The sequence below is a fragment of the Eurosta solidaginis genome, chromosome 5 (genome assembly GCF_040869045.1).
Source record: "Eurosta solidaginis isolate ZX-2024a chromosome 5, ASM4086904v1, whole genome shotgun sequence".
Classification (NCBI taxonomy): domain Eukaryota; kingdom Metazoa; phylum Arthropoda; class Insecta; order Diptera; family Tephritidae; genus Eurosta; species Eurosta solidaginis.
In genome coordinates this window covers 84,395,118-84,414,711 of record NC_090323.1, presented here as the reverse complement: position 1 = coordinate 84,414,711, position 19,594 = coordinate 84,395,118, and the positions used below count along the sequence as shown (strand labels likewise).

The window sequence follows — 19,594 nt, the reverse complement described above, 5'->3', positions numbered from 1 at the left end:
TTTCTTAGTTGACTATGACATCAGGATTGATATGCAGAGAAGGATTATTCAGTATAAGAACCAGGATATACCACTTAACTTCAAGTTGGAGAAAGGGTTCAGTAGTAATCGAGTAATGGTGGAAAAGACTCGACAAAGGCCACGAAAGTCAAAAGAAAAGGTTGATGGATCGAATGCGCCAAATAAAGCGAAATTAAAAGTACCTGCGAGAAAAAGACCGGCATTGACAAACCCTAATGGACGCACTAAAACCACTGAAAGAATTTTCCAGAAAAAATGCAAAGGTGGTTTCAAGCCAGCACGCACTACTGTTGTGAAACGTCAAGAAGATACTGATGATGCAAAGTTAATCCGTCAAGATCAAGCTCTGCGAAGTAGTTCTTCATTGACCAAGCAACAGAGTGCGAGGGAACGATCCAGGATAATGAGTAGTAAGATGAAACACAGGTACGACAAGGAAAATAATTCGGAAGGTTTCCGGGAGGGAGATTTGGTACTGTTATACAACCCTCACCGGCGGAAAGGTGTTCCAGCCAAATTTCGGAGCAGTTGGGAAGGCCCGTACAAGGTTGTGAAGAAGATCAGTGATACCATCTACCACATACAAAGCATTGGGAAACCACGGAGTAGAAGAGTGGTACATTTGGAGATGCTAGCGGCGCTTAGATCGAGAGATTTGTCTGATCGGGACGATCAGACTTAGGTGGAGGGCAGTGTTACGAATATTAGCAAAACTAAGGGGTGCTGCTATCTCTAAGCCGATGCTAAGCAGTGACGCGAATTCACATCAATAATTCAATCATTATGTATCTATATAAACGAAACAATAATTGCGTCTACACATATGTACCACGTACGTATACGAGCAGCGGAGAATCAATGCACAAACACATGCATATATCTGAGATACTCCTGAAAGTATGCAATGAGAGAAGCTATAAAATCGTGCAATTGTAGTTACAGCTGAGAAGTTTGAGAGCTAATGGCAACTAGTAGATTCTGGAAGCGCCTAGAAGATGCGAAAGTTGAAATCAGAGAGTATAAAAGGCAGCAAATGTAGAGGCGCTGGAATTCAGTTTGATTTGAGCTATCAAGCAGTTATTGATTAAGACGCTATCTAGCGAGCTATAGCAGTATTATTTTGAAAGTCAGTTCATTTAAGCTATCAGTTTGGTTATTAAGCCAGCTAGTTGCAAAGTATAAGTGTTATTGTGAAGTACTTTAATAAAGGTCATTTTTCCATTATTCAATATTGGAGTTATTTATTCAACAGTTTAGTGATACGGACGTAGCATAAAGGGCAAATAAGAGGATTTGCAAGTAAATTCGTTACAATATTCATGACCACCCTATGCAATGAAATGTATCGGCTGACTTGCCTTTGGTGGAAGCATGTTGTGCTGAGGAGAATAATTCCTCCTTCATATTTGATTTTATATACACATCTATTAATCTCTCTAGAGTTTTGAGCAGAAAAGATTTAAAACTAATAGGCCTATAGTTTTTCGGGTGCAGATGACTGGTTTTACCGCAATTCTATAATCGTTCCACCGGCCATCTACAGCATAGCAGGGAATATCCCATTTGGACCCGGCGGTTTGAACTTGGCAAAAGTTTTATTGCCCATTAAATTTTGGTTTTAGAGACCAATCGTGGTACCTCTCCCTCTGTATTAGGATTGTAGACGTGGTTACAAAACTCATCCGCATCATCTTCTCATGGAAAGTGTGTGATTAGTGCCTCAAGGAACTCTTCACTACTGTGTTACCATTCCCCGTCGTCATTTTTTATCAACGGCTGGACTGCATCCCCATTAGATAGTGCTTTCCTCAGTCTCGCGGTTTCGGTGGAGCATTCTGTCGAGGCACAGAATTTCTTCCACGAAACCCTTTCTGACCTATTGATTTAACGTTTATATATCCTTAACAGACCTCTGTATTCATCTAAGCACTCTTCGTTTACCGCAACTTAGCTTAAAAATCGCTTTCACCTGCCCTTTAAAAAGACTCAGCTCCTTACTCCACCATAGTGGCTTTGCTTTTCCCTTAAATCTTCTTTGTTGTACGTAGTTGTCAGCGCATTTCATAAGAAGTTGTTGCACACCTCCAACTCATCTATGGTGGTAACCTCTTTGAGCTGCTCCAGTTTTCCTGATACACATTTCTAAAATTTGTACCTGTTCATTGCCCTAGGGTTTCAAAAGGGTTTCCCTTCTCTACCTTCTTTGGGGGGATTCTGAAGCTGAAATAAGCATGGTCTGAAAAGCATGGCCTCTCAAGAACCCTGCACCCATACCCCGATATATCCTGCTCAGAACTCAATGTGATATCCAGCACTTTGCTTTACATTGGCCCAACATATTGTAACGAATTTACCTGCAAATCCTCTTATTTGCCCTTTTGCTAAGTTCGCATCACTAAACTGTTGAATAAATAACTCCAATATTGAATAATGGAAAAATGGCCTATATTAAAGTACTTCACAATAACACTTATATTTTGCAACTAGCTTGCTTAACAACCAAACTGATTTATAGTTCAAATGAAACTCTACTATTGTCCGCCAGATTGCGTGCTTAATCAATAACTGCTTGATAGCTCAAATCAAACTGAATTCCAGCGCCTCTACATTTGTTGCCTTTTATACTCTCTGATTTCAACGTTCGCATCTTCTAGGCGCTTCCAGAATCTACTAGTCCATCAGCTCTCAAACTTCTCATCTGTAACTACAATTGCACGATTTTATAGCTTCTCTCATTGCATACTTTCAGGAGTATCTCAGATGTATGCATGCGTTTGTGCATTGATTCTCCGCTGCTCGTATACGTACATGGTACTTATGTGTAGACGCAATTATTTTTTCGTTTATGTAGATACATAATGATTGAATTATTGATGTGAATTCACGCCACTGCTTAGCATCGGTTTAGTGATAGCAGCACCCTTTAGTTTTTCTAATATTCGTAACAAAATGTAGGCACGCTAGCCCCGCTGGGCACCTGTAGACTACTCTGTAGTATATAGCAGCAAATGGACCCACTTCTCTCAGTAATATCGTCCCCTCCGCATTCGCTGTGACGGCTATGACAAGCCGTCCTCTGCACACTTCTTGATCCGCCAGCCTTTTGAATTCCTCTGGTGGGGCGTCCACGCTATGGGCCATGTAGTAGAATGCCAAGATCCTTTCGTTCCCTCTATTGCGCCTACCACTAGGTCTTCGTTGCATAGCATACAGGAATATACGTGTTTCCTTACCATAACTGCAGCTCTAACCCTGCCTTCCGTCTTTGCGTAATAAATCGGAATCTGCGAGCGCTGAGCCCAGAAACCTTTCATCCAAATAAGAGCCATGGCTCCTGTATCACCTCCAAATCAAATCAACCCACCACAAGAGTCAGGAGGAGCTCGCTCGATGCGTAATAAGACTCGCAAGCGCCCTCGAGCTGTTTGGTTTTCTACAAATTGTCCGCCGCTGGGCTTACACAGTGGACACTGCTCGAAGCGTTTTTATTATACTCGCATCATCATTGAGCTGTTTGTCCTCTTCCAACATCTTCGCTTCTACCCCTATATCCTTTCCGTTTTCTGCTACTTCCAGCTCTTCAAGGTCCTTTCCTACCTCTCCTGATTTTGGCACATTGTGGTTTTTCTTAAGGATCCCAGCATCATTGATTTGCTTCTGCACCTCTGCCACTGCGCCTTTGTCCCCGTCATTTGCTGCTACTTCCACGTTCTTGAGGTCTTTTTCCACCTCCCCTGCTTTTAGCGTATTTGGTATATTTTCCAGAGGACTCCTCTTCACCCCAGGACAATTTTCCCAAGCTGTGAGTGCAACATATCCTTCGATTCCTAATTAATTTGGTGGATGTAGTACTGAGGGGGCCAGGATACAAAAAGGTAGTTCATGAAGTACCTTCCAATCATTTTTTGGTATATTCTGGTTCTGCCTCTGCAGCATGTTGGGCGTGTCCTCCGCTCCCACTACTCAGGTTATCCATACCTTGGTCTTTAGTGTCATGGGGATCAGGGCTCTATACACGACTTTCAACCTTGGGCCTTCTTGTTTTTGAAGGTCTGGGACAACTCTCTGCAGCCATTCTAAAGTCGTGTTATTGGTGCAGGTCATCAGTTTAACCCCATTGTGTTATCCAGCTGCTTCGAAGGCTGGTTGCGGTCTGGCTGGTTCATCATGCATCATTTTGATCATGATACTTACCAGCTCATCTTCTATGGATCTCCAATTTTTGGTTGACGTTTTACAATTGGGGAAGTTGAAATCTAGTAGCGCAACAATCAAGGACTGTTTCGCAACTTTGTTCATCTTCTTCTCGGTGAAAACCGGAGTCTCAGCGCTAGCTCCCTTTAGTATCATCGAGTAAGCTGGAGTCTGATCGTTATCCCCTTTAGCTTATTAGCATTTGTATTTTTGTTTCTCAAGCCATTATTGCCTTTCTCTCCCTATATTACAGCTTTTGAGGTAATTGGCTTTCCAGTACTTATTTTTCCCTCTTCGATCCGGTTTGCAGATTTTGAGGTTTGGTTCCTGGATTCCGACTGGTTCGCCTTCTGGTTCTTGGACTGGGGCATTTGCCTCCCCTTTCTAGTCGATCGCTGCCTTTTGCCTCTGGGGCTTCGATACGGTTGCAAAATTGAAGGTTGCATCATGAAATAAAGATGAGTTACGGTAGTTGTTTTTCTTATTAATCACTCGAGTGGCAAATCACAAATCGTTTGACAGCTTTTTCAACCTAACTCAAAAGGTTGAATGAACACTTAAGAAGAAAAATTAAAATTTTAAATTAATATTTAAGATTAATGAATTGCTTTTAACTATTTTTGTTGTTATATCGGCCTACTGATTTGTAAGATCGCGGGTTCGAATCGAGCTCTGGCCCTAACAATAATTATTTTATTATTACTATTATTACTAGAAGACCCGGCAGACGTTGTTCTGCCCTAAATTTGGCCTATCTGCATACATTTTTATAAGCTTCTTCAGTCTAACTCTGCCCTCCCGCCCTCTTCACTTTTTCCTAATCCTTTTATTCACTCCCCCCTTCGTCTTTTTCGCTCCATCTATCTCCATCTTCGTCTCATTCTATCTCTTTCTCAGTCTCCTTCTCTGTTTTCTCTTCTCTCAAGTTTTTCTCATTCTTCTTCATCCCTTATTGCCAGTCCCAGATGGTGGTATTTATTTTGTTGCAGTCCCAGTCCCAGTCCCACTCCGAGTCTCAAACCCAGTCCGTCTCTGGCCTACTTCCCGGAAAAAAGGATCGTAAATACTAATATTACTAATATGGGCAAATTTATATACCAAATTTCAGGCAAATCGAATAGGACGTATGTAAATAGGTATGTTTGAACAAAATCGACCGACGCATCTCTTCAAACACCGGCGACCCACTAACACACTTTTTAGCCTTTTAATATATATAGATTTTTATTGTTCACACTTCACTATAATATTAAAACGAAATGCAGATATTCATTACTTTTCAAATTCGGCTTAAAAATTGCACATGGATCAACTAAAGACTCTCCTGAATTAAAAAAAAATGTCTTAGTACCTCAAATCGCGGGCCCCTCAGAAAACTGAAAAGAGGTGCACCACTGCGTATACGTAACATTTTATTATTACGTATAAACAAATAAAAAAATTTGCGATAAAATAATATTGCGACTATAAACTGAAATATAACCTATCCTACGTCTCAATTTGGATCAAACTACACACGGGGTGCAAAACAAATTCAAAATCGGTTCAGTAGTTTAGGAGTTCATCGCGGCCGAAAATGTTGTGACACGTGTTTCTTATATATTAAGATTGTTATGGTAAATTTTTTTTTAAATGAAAAAATTGTTCAAATTAGAATTAGAGCTTACGATTTCTTCTGGAACACAAGCGAGAATTTCGAGACCCGAGAAATCGAGAACTCGACTTCTCGCGAGCTTCTCGACATAAACTTAATTGCTGTATAAACAGTATTTATACACTTGGTTTTTTTACTTGTGAATATTTTTTTTTTTTTTTTTGATTATATTGCTTTCCAATGGCATTTATTTTGTTGCAGTCCCAGTCCCAGTCCCACTCCGAGTCTCAAACCCAGTCCGTCTCTGGCCTACTTCCCGGAAAAAAAGATCGTAAATACTAATATTACTAATATGGGCAAATTTATAATATTATATTCACTATAATATTAAAAATATATAAAATTCTTCTGTCAAGGTGTTAGAGGCTTAACTCCTCCGAAACGGCTGAACCAATTCTCATGAAATTTTGTGAGCATATTGGGTAGGTCTGAGAATCGGCCAACGACTACCTTTTTTCGCTACGTGCCTAGGGTCTTGAGATTAAAACGTGGACCCGGGTACCCCTAGGATGTGTTTATACAATATGGATATCAAATGAAAGCTGTTGATGAGTGCTATAGTACAGGATAATATTCATACCCCTGGGTGACTAGGGTATCGAGATATAGGCCAAAACGTGGACCCGGGTACCCCTAGAATGTGTTTATACAATATGGATATCAAATGAAAGCTGTTGATGAGTACTTTAGTACAGCATAATTTGAGGCTTAACTCCTCCGAAACGGCTGAACCGATTCTCATGAAATTTTGTGAGCATATTGGGTAGGTCTGAGAATCGGCTAACGTCTACCTTTTTTCGCTACGTGCCTAGGGTCTTGAGATAAAAACGTGGACCCGGGTACCCCTAGAATTTGTTTTTACATTATGGGTATCAAATTGAAGCTGTTGATGTATGCTTTAGTACAGAGTAAGTTTTACACCACTGGCTCACTACGGTCTCCAGATATAGGCAAAAACATGGACCCGGATACCCCTAGAATGTGTGTGTATTATGGATATCAAATGAAAGCTGTTGCTGAGAGCTCTAAAGTTCATTGTGATATTCGAGTTAGTCGCATCAACCTGGCAAAACTGATAAATATGAATGCGAAGCCGAAATGAAGACAAGAATTAATAATACCCATATACCTATTTACATACGTCCTATTCGATTTGCCTGAAATTTCGTATATAAATTTGCCTATATAAGTATTTACGATGCTTTTTTCCGGGAAGTATAACAGAGACGGACTGGGACTGGGATTAGGACTAGGACTGGGACTGAGACTGAAACCCGGAGTGGGACTGGGACTGAGACTCGGAGTGGGACTGGAACAAAATACATACCACCCTCTGGGACTGGCAATAAGAGATGAAGAAGAAGGGGATAAACTTGAGGGAAAAGAAAAGAGAGAAGGAGACTAAGAAAGAGATGGAATAAGAAGAAGATGGAGATGAAGCGAAAAAGATGGAGGGAGGAGCGAATAAAAAGATTGGGAAAAAGTGTAGAGGGTTAGGGCAGAGTTAGACGGAAAAAGTTTATTAAAATGTATGCAGATAGGCCAAATTTAAGGCAGAACAACGTCTGCCGGGTCTGCTAGTTATATATATAATTTTGGTCACAATATTTTATTTTTTAACGACATCGAGAACACGGCTTCTCACGAGATTCTCGAATCTGGAAATATCCGTAATACTCGCGAGTTTCTCGACTTTCAATTCTTGCGAGATTCTCGAATCTGGAAATATTCGTAATACTCGCGAGTTTCTCGACGTTCAATTCAGTCGCTGCATTGGCAGTACTCTATACATTGCGGTGTTTTTAGTTGTGGTTTTGTGGAAATTTTCGCTTGTGCTCCAGAAGAAATCGTAAGCTCTATATAAAACAACCAATGAATCGATCAAATTGAATTTCGAGAAGGTCGAGAAGCTCGGGAGCCTTACGAGTAATTCGAGAATCTCGCGAGAAGGCGAGACTCGCGAGAAATCACTTCTCGAACAATTTCGAGAAATCGTAAGCTCTAATTAGAATAGACAAAAGAAAAAAATTAGACAACTGCCAAAGCTCGTTGTATAGATCCATTTCGGGAACTGCTAAATTCCTTCATCGGCAACGTTTAGGCGCCGCTGCTATAGTCATTCAGCTATCACAGCGGTGTTTGTTTTCCTTCATTATTTCTACTTCTATCCTATTTCTCGCCAATTGATTTTAACAGCGCTGCGACATCTTTTGCAGAAACGATGTGAAAATTGGACTTGTTTTATGGCAGTGATGCCATAGTGTCATATTCATTGACACCATTTTTTTGTCCGTACTCTGGGATGTACTAACAATGTTTGTGGTTATATCGGCCTACTGAATTGTAAGATCGCGGGTTCGAATCGAGCTCAAGGCCTAACAATAATTATTTTAACTTTTTATTCTTATAGTATATGTTTTCTTAAATGAAAATTTTTTTTAAATTAGAATAGAAGAAAGAAAACTTAGACAACTGCCAAAGCGAACCCGTGATCTTACAAGTCAGTAGGCCGAACTGCCCCTTTGCCCCCGTCATTTGCCGCTACTTTCAGGTTCTCCAGGTAAGGTAGTGCAAAGAAAAAATGTTGAATTTTTTTGAGCATACTTTTCAACCTAAATTTAAAAGTCAAATTAAAACTAAACAAAATTTTTGATTTTACTCAAGGCGAATCTATACCAGGTGGGGTCAAAGCGAATTCAACCAATTAAAAAAAAAAAATTAAATTTCGCAGGCTCGAAAATTATTTTTTCGGGTATGCCTAGTGGAACTTTTTTTCCTGAGCCCAAATCCTATCGAAAAATCGATGGCGCGATATCCGTTAATAAATCGACCCAGTCTAATTTACATACAAATATAGTAGCTACCATATAGCCAAGGCCGCGGTGGTTAGTGATGTGGAAGGTGTGGCGATCGATTGGTATCTAAGTCCGGTGCCAATTGTTGAGTTTTTGAGGTGGAATCAAATCGACATACGATGATGGAAAGGAATGTGGATCAAAGTCTTCGCAAATTTTTCAGAAGTGATCACTAACTGGCCAAAAATGTGTAAGTAGTGGCATGCTTAATGTTTACCCACATCATTTTCCCCTAGATAGTGGCAGAGTTCCTCAAGATGTGATCCACGATGATCCACGAAAAAGTCCCTACAAGTTGAATCAGATGCAGTTCCATCAATTTCTATCTAGGGAACTTGTACTATGAATACTTCTTAGCCCATGTCCATTTAAAGCATGCATATTTGCAGATTGTAGGTACAACAAAAGTTTCAAAGTGTAATTTTTTGTATTATGTATTTTCCAAGCTTAAACAATTTATGTCGACAAATGTACTCGCAGTTTTTGGCGGCTTTGTACCTAAATTTTAGCAGTGCTGCACATTTGCATTGAAATATTAGTTTAGGTACTTAAAATTTAGGCTAACTCGCACCTAGCCTAAATTTAAGATTTTTGGGTGGATTTAAGGCCTTTACGACACATGTATTCACAATTTCTTTAATATTAAAAGAGAAATTATCCCTGCACCAGGGATAAAGTTGGGCTCAATAAGCATAACACGAAGTGGGTGGTTGTGTTTTAACTTAATTTATCTGATCGCCATTAGACGCTATCAAAAAATAAATGTTATGTTTTGGGGAGGATCTTCATACAAATGGGAAAAAATAAACAAACTGGCAAATATTATAAGAAATATAAGGCCATATTAAATAAATAAAAATAAATGTAAGGCGCGATAACCTCCGAAGAGATCTAAGGCCGAGCTTCTCTTCCAATTTGCGTCGTGCTCCTCTTGATTTTCCCTACAAACTGGCCAGACGGGACCTACATGTTTTATGCAGACTCCGAACGGTATCTGCAAGGCAGATGAGTTTTCAATGAGAGCTTTTCATGGCAGAAATACACTCGGAGCTCTTGCCGAACACTGCCGAGGGGCGACCCCGCTTGGAAACATTTTCTTCCAATTGAAAAGGCTTATTTCTAAAATTTTTTTGATGTTGCTTTGCCCGGGGTGTGCACCCAGGGCATACGGTGTGGTAGGCGGAGTACGCTACCATCACACCACGGCGGCCGCCATATTAGCATATATATGTAGCCTTGTGATTTCTATCTTCATAAAAATATTATGAAATCTATACTTTCACTTCAACCTAGTTAGCAATAGTGTTAGCTTCCTATAGAAATCACCAAGAGGAAGAGATCTGTATTAAAAAGTCACTTCTTTCAAATTTTGGTATTATTGCGTTTTGGTGTGGACCTGCACAATTTTCTTCCCGTGGTTCGAACTAAAGAGACATAGAACGTTACTATAATATCTAAATACTCACCGTAATTCCAACTTATCTTGAAGCCATTGCCCGTGCTACCCTGTATACTTCGGAACTTGATCCAGGCCTTCTCAAAAATAACTAAATCGTCCGTCTCTTTTTCGTTAGAGCAATATATTCGTGCAATTTTGCCACTTTCATCCGACTGACGTATTTCTAAGAAATCTTCGTTACATTTTTCTGATGTTGCTATATCCAAATCGTCAATATCAATCTCAATGCTATTTCCAGCTGATGCTTTGATTTGCCAAACACATTCAACATTCGATGGATACGATTGAGGATAAAATGGAGAAGTCAATATACCATGCATTGAAGTGATTATCCCACCACAAGAGCTTTGAACAATACTGTATTTAGCTATGAATTCAATCTTCGATGTGTATACAATCAGCGAGTTTGTCGGTAAAATAATATTACTCTGATGATTACCACACAATGTATATAATTCGTTTTTACCATTACCATCGACAAGCTAAGAAACGCATTAAAATATATATCATTAAGATAAGTTGTGATAGTTAAAAACATATATACTCGTATCTACTAGAGAGTAGGGTATGTTAGGAAATTCAAACATCTTTTTCGAAACACCATACAAACGCGAGATTTAAAGATAGTCTTCAAACAAATGCTAGGTTGCAATGGGTGCTTTCATTCCAGAAAACTGTTGATCAGCCAGAAGCCATTGGGTGGTTACTTTTTAACGCAATCCGTGCCGGTATTTAGGTATATTTTATTTTTCTACAACTTAGCTTGCAAAAGTGGCTGCTTTTTATACCTTTCATGAAAATGAAATGGTATATTAATTTCGTCACGAAACCGAAAATTGTAAGTCCTTAAAGGAAAATAGATAGACCCACCATTAAGTATACCGAAATAATCAGGTTGAAGAGCTGAGTTGATTTAGCCATGTCCGTCTGTCCGTCTGTCCGTCTGTCCGTCTGTCCGTCTGTCCGTCTGTCTGTTTGTATGCAAACTAGTCCCTCAATTTTTGAGATATCTTGATAAAATTTGGTGAGCAGGTGTATTTGGGTGTCCGATTAGACATTTGTCGGAACCGACCGGATCGGACCACTATAGCATATATCCTCCATACAACCGATTTTTCAGAAAAAGAGGATTTTTGTAATATCTTACCCAATTTAACAGATTGAAGCTTCAAACTTCACCATATACTTTCGTATATTGCACATATTGTTGCCTGAAAAAATTTATGAGATCGGTCGTATATATAGTATATATCCCCCACAACCGATTGTTCAGATAAGGAACTTTTCGTAATTACTGCCCTATTTTAAGAGCTAGAGGCTTCAAATTTCAGCGAATGCTTACGTATATAGCATATATTGTTGTCTGAAAAAATCATAAAGATCGGTGGTATATATAGTATATATATGGTGGTATATATAGTATATATATATAGTATACATATATATATTTTCGCAAATTTTAGCCCCATTTTTACAGCTAGAAGCTTCAAATTTCACCGAATATTTACTTATATAGCATATATTGTTGTCTGAAAAAATCATAGAGATCGGTTGTATATATAGTATATATCTCATACAACCGATTGTTCAGATAAGAAACTTTTCGCAATTTCTACCCCATTTTAACAGCTATAAGCTTCAAATTTCACCGATTGGTTACGTATATAGCATATATTGTTCTCTGAAAAAATCATAGAGATCGGTTGTATATATAGTATATATCTCATACAACCGATTGTTCAGATAAGAAACTTTTCGCAATTTCTACCCCATTTTAACAGCTATAAGCTTCAAATTTCACTGATTGCTTACGTATATAGCATATATTGTTGTCTGAAAAAATCATAGAGATCGGTTGTATATATAGTATATATCTCATACAACCGATTGTTCAGATAAGAAACTTTTCGCAATTTCTACCCCATTTTAACAGCTAGAAGCTTCAAATTTCATCAACTGCTTACGTGTATAGCATATATTGATGTCTGAAAAAATCATTGAGATCGGTGCTATACATAGTATATATCTCATACAACCGATTGTTCAGATAAGAAACTTTGCGCAATTTCTGCCCCGTTTTAACAGTTAGAAGCTTCAAATTTCACAAAATGCTTTCGTATATAGCATATATTGTTGTCTGAAAAAATCATAGAGATCGGTGGTATATATATTATATACTTCATATAAACTGTCATATTGACCCCTTTTTTACGGCTAGAAGCTTCAAGATTCATCAAATTTCATCAAATAGTTACGTTTACGTCATATATTTTTGAAATACGTGATTCGTAGCCATAGTTTTTACATGCAGACCACAAAAAACGTGAAGCTTTGCATCCTCACACAGATTACCTACCTATTTTTATACCTTTCATGAAAATGAAATGGTATATTAATTTCGTCACGAAACCGAAAATTGTAAGTCCTTAAAGGAAAATAGATAGACCCACCATTAAGTATACCGAAATAATCAGGTTGAAGAGCTGAGTTGATTTAGCCATGTCCGTCTGTCCGTCTGTCCGTCTGTCCGTCTGTCCGTCTGTCTGTTTGTATGCAAACTAGTCCCTCAATTTTTGAGATATCTTGATAAAATTTGGTGAGCAGGTGTATTTGGGTGTCCGATTAGACATTTGTCGGAACCGACCGGATCGGACCACTATAGCATATATCCTCCATACAACCGATTTTTCAGAAAAAGAGGATTTTTGTAATATCTTACCCAATTTAACAGATTGAAGCTTCAAACTTCACCATATACTTTCGTATATTGCACATATTGTTGCCTGAAAAAATTTATGAGATCGGTCGTATATATAGTATATATCCCCCACAACCGATTGTTCAGATAAGGAACTTTTCGTAATTACTGCCCTATTTTAAGAGCTAGAGGCTTCAAATTTCAGCGAATGCTTACGTATATAGCATATATTGTTGTCTGAAAAAATCATAAAGATCGGTGGTATATATAGTATATATATGGTGGTATATATAGTATATATATATAGTATACATATATATATTTTCGCAAATTTTAGCCCCATTTTTACAGCTAGAAGCTTCAAATTTCACCGAATATTTACTTATATAGCATATATTGTTGTCTGAAAAAATCATAGAGATCGGTTGTATATATAGTATATATCTCATACAACCGATTGTTCAGATAAGAAACTTTTCGCAATTTCTACCCCATTTTAACAGCTATAAGCTTCAAATTTCACCGATTGGTTACGTATATAGCATATATTGTTCTCTGAAAAAATCATAGAGATCGGTTGTATATATAGTATATATCTCATACAACCGATTGTTCAGATAAGAAACTTTTCGCAATTTCTACCCCATTTTAACAGCTATAAGCTTCAAATTTCACTGATTGCTTACGTATATAGCATATATTGTTGTCTGAAAAAATCATAGAAATCGGTTGTATATATAGTATATATCTCATACAACCGATTGTTCAGATAAGAAACTTTTCGCAATTTCTACCCCATTTTAACAGCTAGAAGCTTCAAATTTCATCAACTGCTTACGTGTATAGCATATATTGATGTCTGAAAAAATCATTGAGATCGGTGCTATACATAGTATATATCTCATACAACCGATTGTTCAGATAAGAAACTTTGCGCAATTTCTGCCCCGTTTTAACAGTTAGAAGCTTCAAATTTCACAAAATGCTTTCGTATATAGCATATATTGTTGTCTGAAAAAATCATAGAGATCGGTGGTATATATATTATATACTTCATATAAACTGTCATATTGACCCCTTTTTTACGGCTAGAAGCTTCAAGATTCATCAAATTTCATCAAATAGTTACGTTTACGTCATATATTTTTGAAATACGTGATTCGTAGCCATAGTTTTTACATGCAGACCACAAAAAACGTGAAGCTTTGCATCCTCACACAGATTACCTACCTATTTTTTATTTTATATTTATCTTAAAAATCGTTTAGATATGTTCAAATTTCACCAAATGCTTACGTGTATAGCATATATTGTTGTCTGACAAAATCATAGATACCGGTGGTATATATAGTATATATCCCATACAACCGATTGTTCAGATAAGAAACTTTGCGCAATTTCTGCCACGTTTTAACAGTTAGAAGCTTCAAATTTCACAAAATGCTTATATTGTTGTCTGAAAAAATCATAGAGATCGGTCGTATATATATTATATACTTCATAAAAACTGTCATTTTGACCCCTTTTTTACGGCTAGAATCTTCAAAATTCATCAAATTTCATCAAATAGTTACGTTTTCGTCATATATTTTTGAAATACGTGATTCGTAGTCATAGTTTTTACACGCAGACCACAAAAAACCTGAAACTTTGCATCCTCACACGAAGTACCTACCTGTTTTTTATTTTATATTTATCTTAAAAATCGTTAAGGTATGTAGATCTGTTCACTATATATTTCTTATCTTATACATCCGATTATTCGGAGATTACAAACGGGATAAGATTATTGTTCAGCCCCATTCATGAAAGGTATGAAGTCTTCGGCACAGCCGAAGACAGTCCCGTTCTTACTTGTTCTTTGGTTAGTTTATCTACAACTTATGTATATAGCAAAAAATATTTGGGGCTTGTAAGAAAATGACAAAGAGGTCAGACAGTTTAAGATTTAAACAGGAGCCTGAAGCAACTGGCAGACAAGTTTGTCGGCATGATAAATTTGATTTCGCCCTGTTAAATATTAGTTAAATTGAAGTGCTACAAAAAAAAAAATATTTTATTTAACAAGAATTTCGTGCCAAAAATTCTATAAGAAATAAAAATCGTAGAGGAGTGAATGAAATAGTTCTTGAAAAGAATTTGAAAACTTAATATAAAATCGGATACAGTGACGTGAGTCAGAAATGAAAAAATTAGGCATGGCAATCAGCTGTGTTATTAGTATAAAGAAAATTGTTAATTTTCTCGAATGGATAAATTAGTGGGCATTGCAGAAAATAATATTGTGTTTAAAGTAGAGGTAAATTTTAGCAGTCAGTTGACTACATAGCACCACCACCGCGCTAAACGCCACCAAAACTCAGATAAATTACGGATTGAATCAAGAACCCCACCACGGAACAGTACTCGTAGAGTTAGACTTATCTAAAGCCTTTATATAGTAAATCACTTCACGTTACTACAAGACTTGGACGGGTCCACCCAAGTGAAAAGTATCTATACCGGTACTCATTTAAAATACCCGGATCAAAATATTGATGATAGTGGTCATACTCAGTAAAAGGTATCGAGTATATTCGATAAAGACTACGCCCACTTTTAAATAAAGGGATTGGAAAGTACCGTAGGCGAATATACTAAATAGGCTATATCTTTGCGACAAAATACTTTACTTCACTGCATTTATAACAATAAAATGAATAAATAAATACAATTTTGGTAATGGGTGTGGTATAGCCCTTTTTTTCAGCAATAAATCTTCTACTTTTCGGAAGCCATTACTGGAAGAATAATTGAGCTATTGTGAAAAAACTGGACGAATAACTCTAATAAAAGTGTGCAAAATCTATTAATAAACATGCGATTTTTTGTTTATGTGGGTAGTATCAAAAAAACTGAAGCTAAATGAACTATACGACGAGAGCAGGGTATGTTAAGAAATTCAAACATATTGTTCGAAACACCATACAAACGCGATATTTAAAGTTAGTCTTCAAACAAATGCTAGGTTGCAATGGGTGCTTTCATTCCAGAAAACTGTTGATCAGCCAGAAGCCATTGGGTGGTTTCTTTTTAACGCAATCCGTGCCGGTATTTAGGTATATTTTATTTTTCTACAACTTAGCTTGCAAAAGTGTCTGCTTTTTCTTTGGTTAGTTTATCTACAACTTATGTATATAGCAAAAAATATTTTGGGCTTGTAAGAAAATGATAACGAGGTCAGACACTTTAAAATTTAAACAGGAGCCCGAAGCAACTGGAAGACAAGTTTGTCGGCATGATAAATTCGATTTCGCCCTGTTAAATATTAGTTAAATTGAAGTGCAGTTCGGTTACATCCGAACTTATACGCCCTTATTTGTTTAATTAACATATACTGGAAAGCTAGCTTATAAATTGGCAAACACAACATTACAACATTAACACAGCGTTCAAAACATCGAACAATTTATGGCGTAAACTAAGAACTAACATTAACTCAGAGAGCCACGGCGTAGACAAGCATACCTGTGGACGTCAACACATTTACATAGGACAAACCGGACGGCAAATAAAAACGAGGTTCAGAGAAGAAATAAGAGATTACAACAAATAAACAGGGAATCCAAATATCATACCAGAGTCCAACTTAGCGAATCGCATGGTCGAAAACTAATGTACCCCAGCAAACATCTATAGAACAGTCAAGATCCTTGACACACAAGCTAAAAGTTGCCGTCTGAACCTACTCAAAAACATGGAAATCTACAAAAAAAAGTATTCGACGGTAGAATAATAAACGAACAGGCAAACACAGTTTCTGACACAATATTTCAACCTTTAAAACTTGTTTACAAGAAACACAGGAATGACACTTTTACAAATCTTTTGTGGTACCCTACTGTTCACGCCCAAGGGCATCCAGTAGTTTACATCACTCATGCCACCTGTTGCCCCAGTGGGTACCAGGCATCAGCGTATTACTCACTGGTGAAAATCACATTATTCTACGCGATTTCAATGCCGACGACGATCTGTGTCATTCTAATCTACAGGCGGATAGCAGGGGTGAGATGTTGGCGGACCAAATAGAGGAATTGAGGTTCTGCACGATATATGGGGACGCCCCCCCCCACGTATGGTAGGAATCTGTCATAGTTCGCAAGACATTTCCATCGTGCGCTAACTGCCTCAACCGACAGCCGATGGTAACGTTGGTAACATTGGCCGCCTCGGGAAGTAATGATGGTCTTACCACAGCAAGAGGCGTTGTTGTGGCGGACGTTTTTTATCCCCCATTTTTAATATTAGACCTCTTAGCCCGCCTTGTCGGGCAGGCGGTCGTACGGCCAAGATGAACTCAAAAGCTTTGAAACAAAGTAAAGATGAGAATAAAAAGGTGATGGAGTCGCAAGCCAGGGAAGTGGAAATCGCTACAAGGGATGATTCGGACGTGGATAGCTATGATAATGTGTAGCCATTGCGGTCGGTAAAGGATGGATCAACTATGCCGAAAAAAGAACTCACGTTAGAACGGGAACAACGAGTTAGGGAGCTTAAAAGGGCCCTCTCAAAATATCGGGCGGCATTAAGAATTATGCAGCGCTTGGGTCCAGCGGTTGGCCCAACCAACGATGAAAGCAATCGCTTGGCATGAACTCGTGACACATGTGAAAGAATATCGAAGACAGTTCACTGACGAAAACTTTGCTGCGACCAACCGTCAATTTTACAACCGCATCGAAGACGAATCAGCCCCGAGAGGCAAGAAGTAGCGATCGCCTGAACCTGACAAGCCTGCTCTTAAGAGGCAGAGGGGGAGGGCAAATGCCAAAGTCCAAGAAACAGGAGGCGAACAAGCGGGTCGAAGAGGGAAAAATAAGTACTGGAAAGACATGTACCTCAAAAGCTGTGATACAGGAAGAGGAAGGCAATAATGGCTTGAGAAGCAAAGACACAAATGCTAGTAAGATAAAGGGAGATAACGATGAGACTCCAGCTTACTCGATGATTCTAAAGGGAGCTAGAGCTGAGTCTCCGGTTTTCACCGAGAAGAAGATGAACAAAGTTGCGAAGCAGTCCCTGCCTGTGGCTATACTAGATTACAGTATCCCAATGGCCAGATGTCAGGCGAAAGGTGGAGATCTATAGGAGGGGAGCTGGTTAGTATCAGGATCAAAATGAGGTATGATGAACCAACCAGACCGCTACTAGACTTTGAAACAGCACCAATAACGCGACTTTAGAATAGCTGCAGAGAGTTGTTCCAGACCTTCAAAAACAAGGGGAGGGGCCAGTACTACATCCTCCAAATTAATAAGGAATCAGAGGAACTAATGCACTCACAGCTTTGAATAAATGTCCTGGGGTATGCATACATCTAGAAATATGCATGTGTATGTGTGAGAACTACTTTGCTGATGATTGCATACTTTTGTGAGTATCTCTCCGCTGCCGCATATACATATGTGTAGACATAATGATTGATTTGTTTATGTAGATACAAGTGACTGCTTAGTATCGGCTTAGAGATGATAGTATCCCTTAGTGTTGCTAATATTCGTCACACTGCCCACCTAAGTCTGATCGTCCCGACCAGACAAATCTCTCGATCTAAACGCTCCTAGCGTCTCCAAATGAACCACCCTTCTATTTCGTGGTTTCCCAATGCTTTGTATGCGGTAGATGGTATCACTTATCTTCTTTACAACTTTGTACGGGCCTTCCCAACTGCACCAAAATTTGGATGGAACACCTTTCCGCTGGTGAGGGTTGTATAGCAGTACCAAATCTCCCTCCCGGAAACCTTCCGAATTATTGTTCTTGCCGTACCTTTGTTTCATCCTAGTACTTATTATCCTGATTCGTTCCCTCACACTCTGTTGTTTGGCCAATGAACTACTTCGTAGAGCTTGCGCTTGACTGATTGGCTTCGCAAAATCAGTATTGTTCCCACGTTTCACAAAAGTATTGCGCCCTGGCTTGAAACTACCCTCGCCTTCTTTCTGGAAAATTCTTTCCTTCGTTTTTGTGCGTCCATTTGGTTTTGTCAGTGTCAGTGTTTCTCTCGCAGGTACTTTTGATTTCGCTTTATTTGGCTCATTCGATTCATCAACCTTTGTCCGATCTAGTGCCTTTGACCTTGGTGGTCTTTGTCCAATCGCCTCCACCAGCACTCGCTTCTCGCTTACTGCTGAACCCTTTCTCAAAACTGAAGTTGAGTGGTACATCCTGGTTCTTATAACGCATCACCCTTCTCTGCATATCGATCTTGATGTCATGGTCAACCAAGAAGTCCACTCCCAATATGACTTTATCAACGATCTCCGCCACAACGAATTTGTGTAGAACCGTGACCTCAGCAATTAGGACTTCACATATCACTTCCCCTGGACTTGGTTATACTCGCCAGTGACCGTACGCAACCTTGCACCAGGTTATGCATTTACTCTCCTGTTTACCAAATCAGATCGGATCAAGGAATGAGATGCGCCCGTATCGACAGTCAGTACACATTCTTTGCCATCCGCATTTCCTCTGGCGGTAAGACTGCTCGATTTTCTTCCAATTTGCGAGACAGATATCACAGGATATTCAATAGCTGTGGCAAGTTCTCGATCTTTACATCTGACTCGCTCTTGCGTATCTCCTCCAGCTTTGCGTTTACGCCCAGCCAAATTGTTAGAACTATTAGGACCGGTGCTGCAATGACGTGCAATGTGACCTGGGTTGCC

At 38.7% G+C, this 19,594-nt stretch overlaps 1 protein-coding gene across 1 annotated transcript in view; it reads right to left on the bottom strand.

The window, feature by feature from the left end:
- The window catches only part of Cubn2 (Cubilin 2), an 864,444-nt gene that overhangs the window by 461,430 nt on the left and 383,420 nt on the right, over positions 1–19,594 (bottom strand). Inside the window, exon 14 of the mRNA XM_067791923.1 lies at positions 10,191–10,665. Coding sequence (XP_067648024.1) covers positions 10,191–10,665 — 475 coding nt within the window. The remainder of the gene's footprint in view (positions 1–10,190; positions 10,666–19,594) is intronic.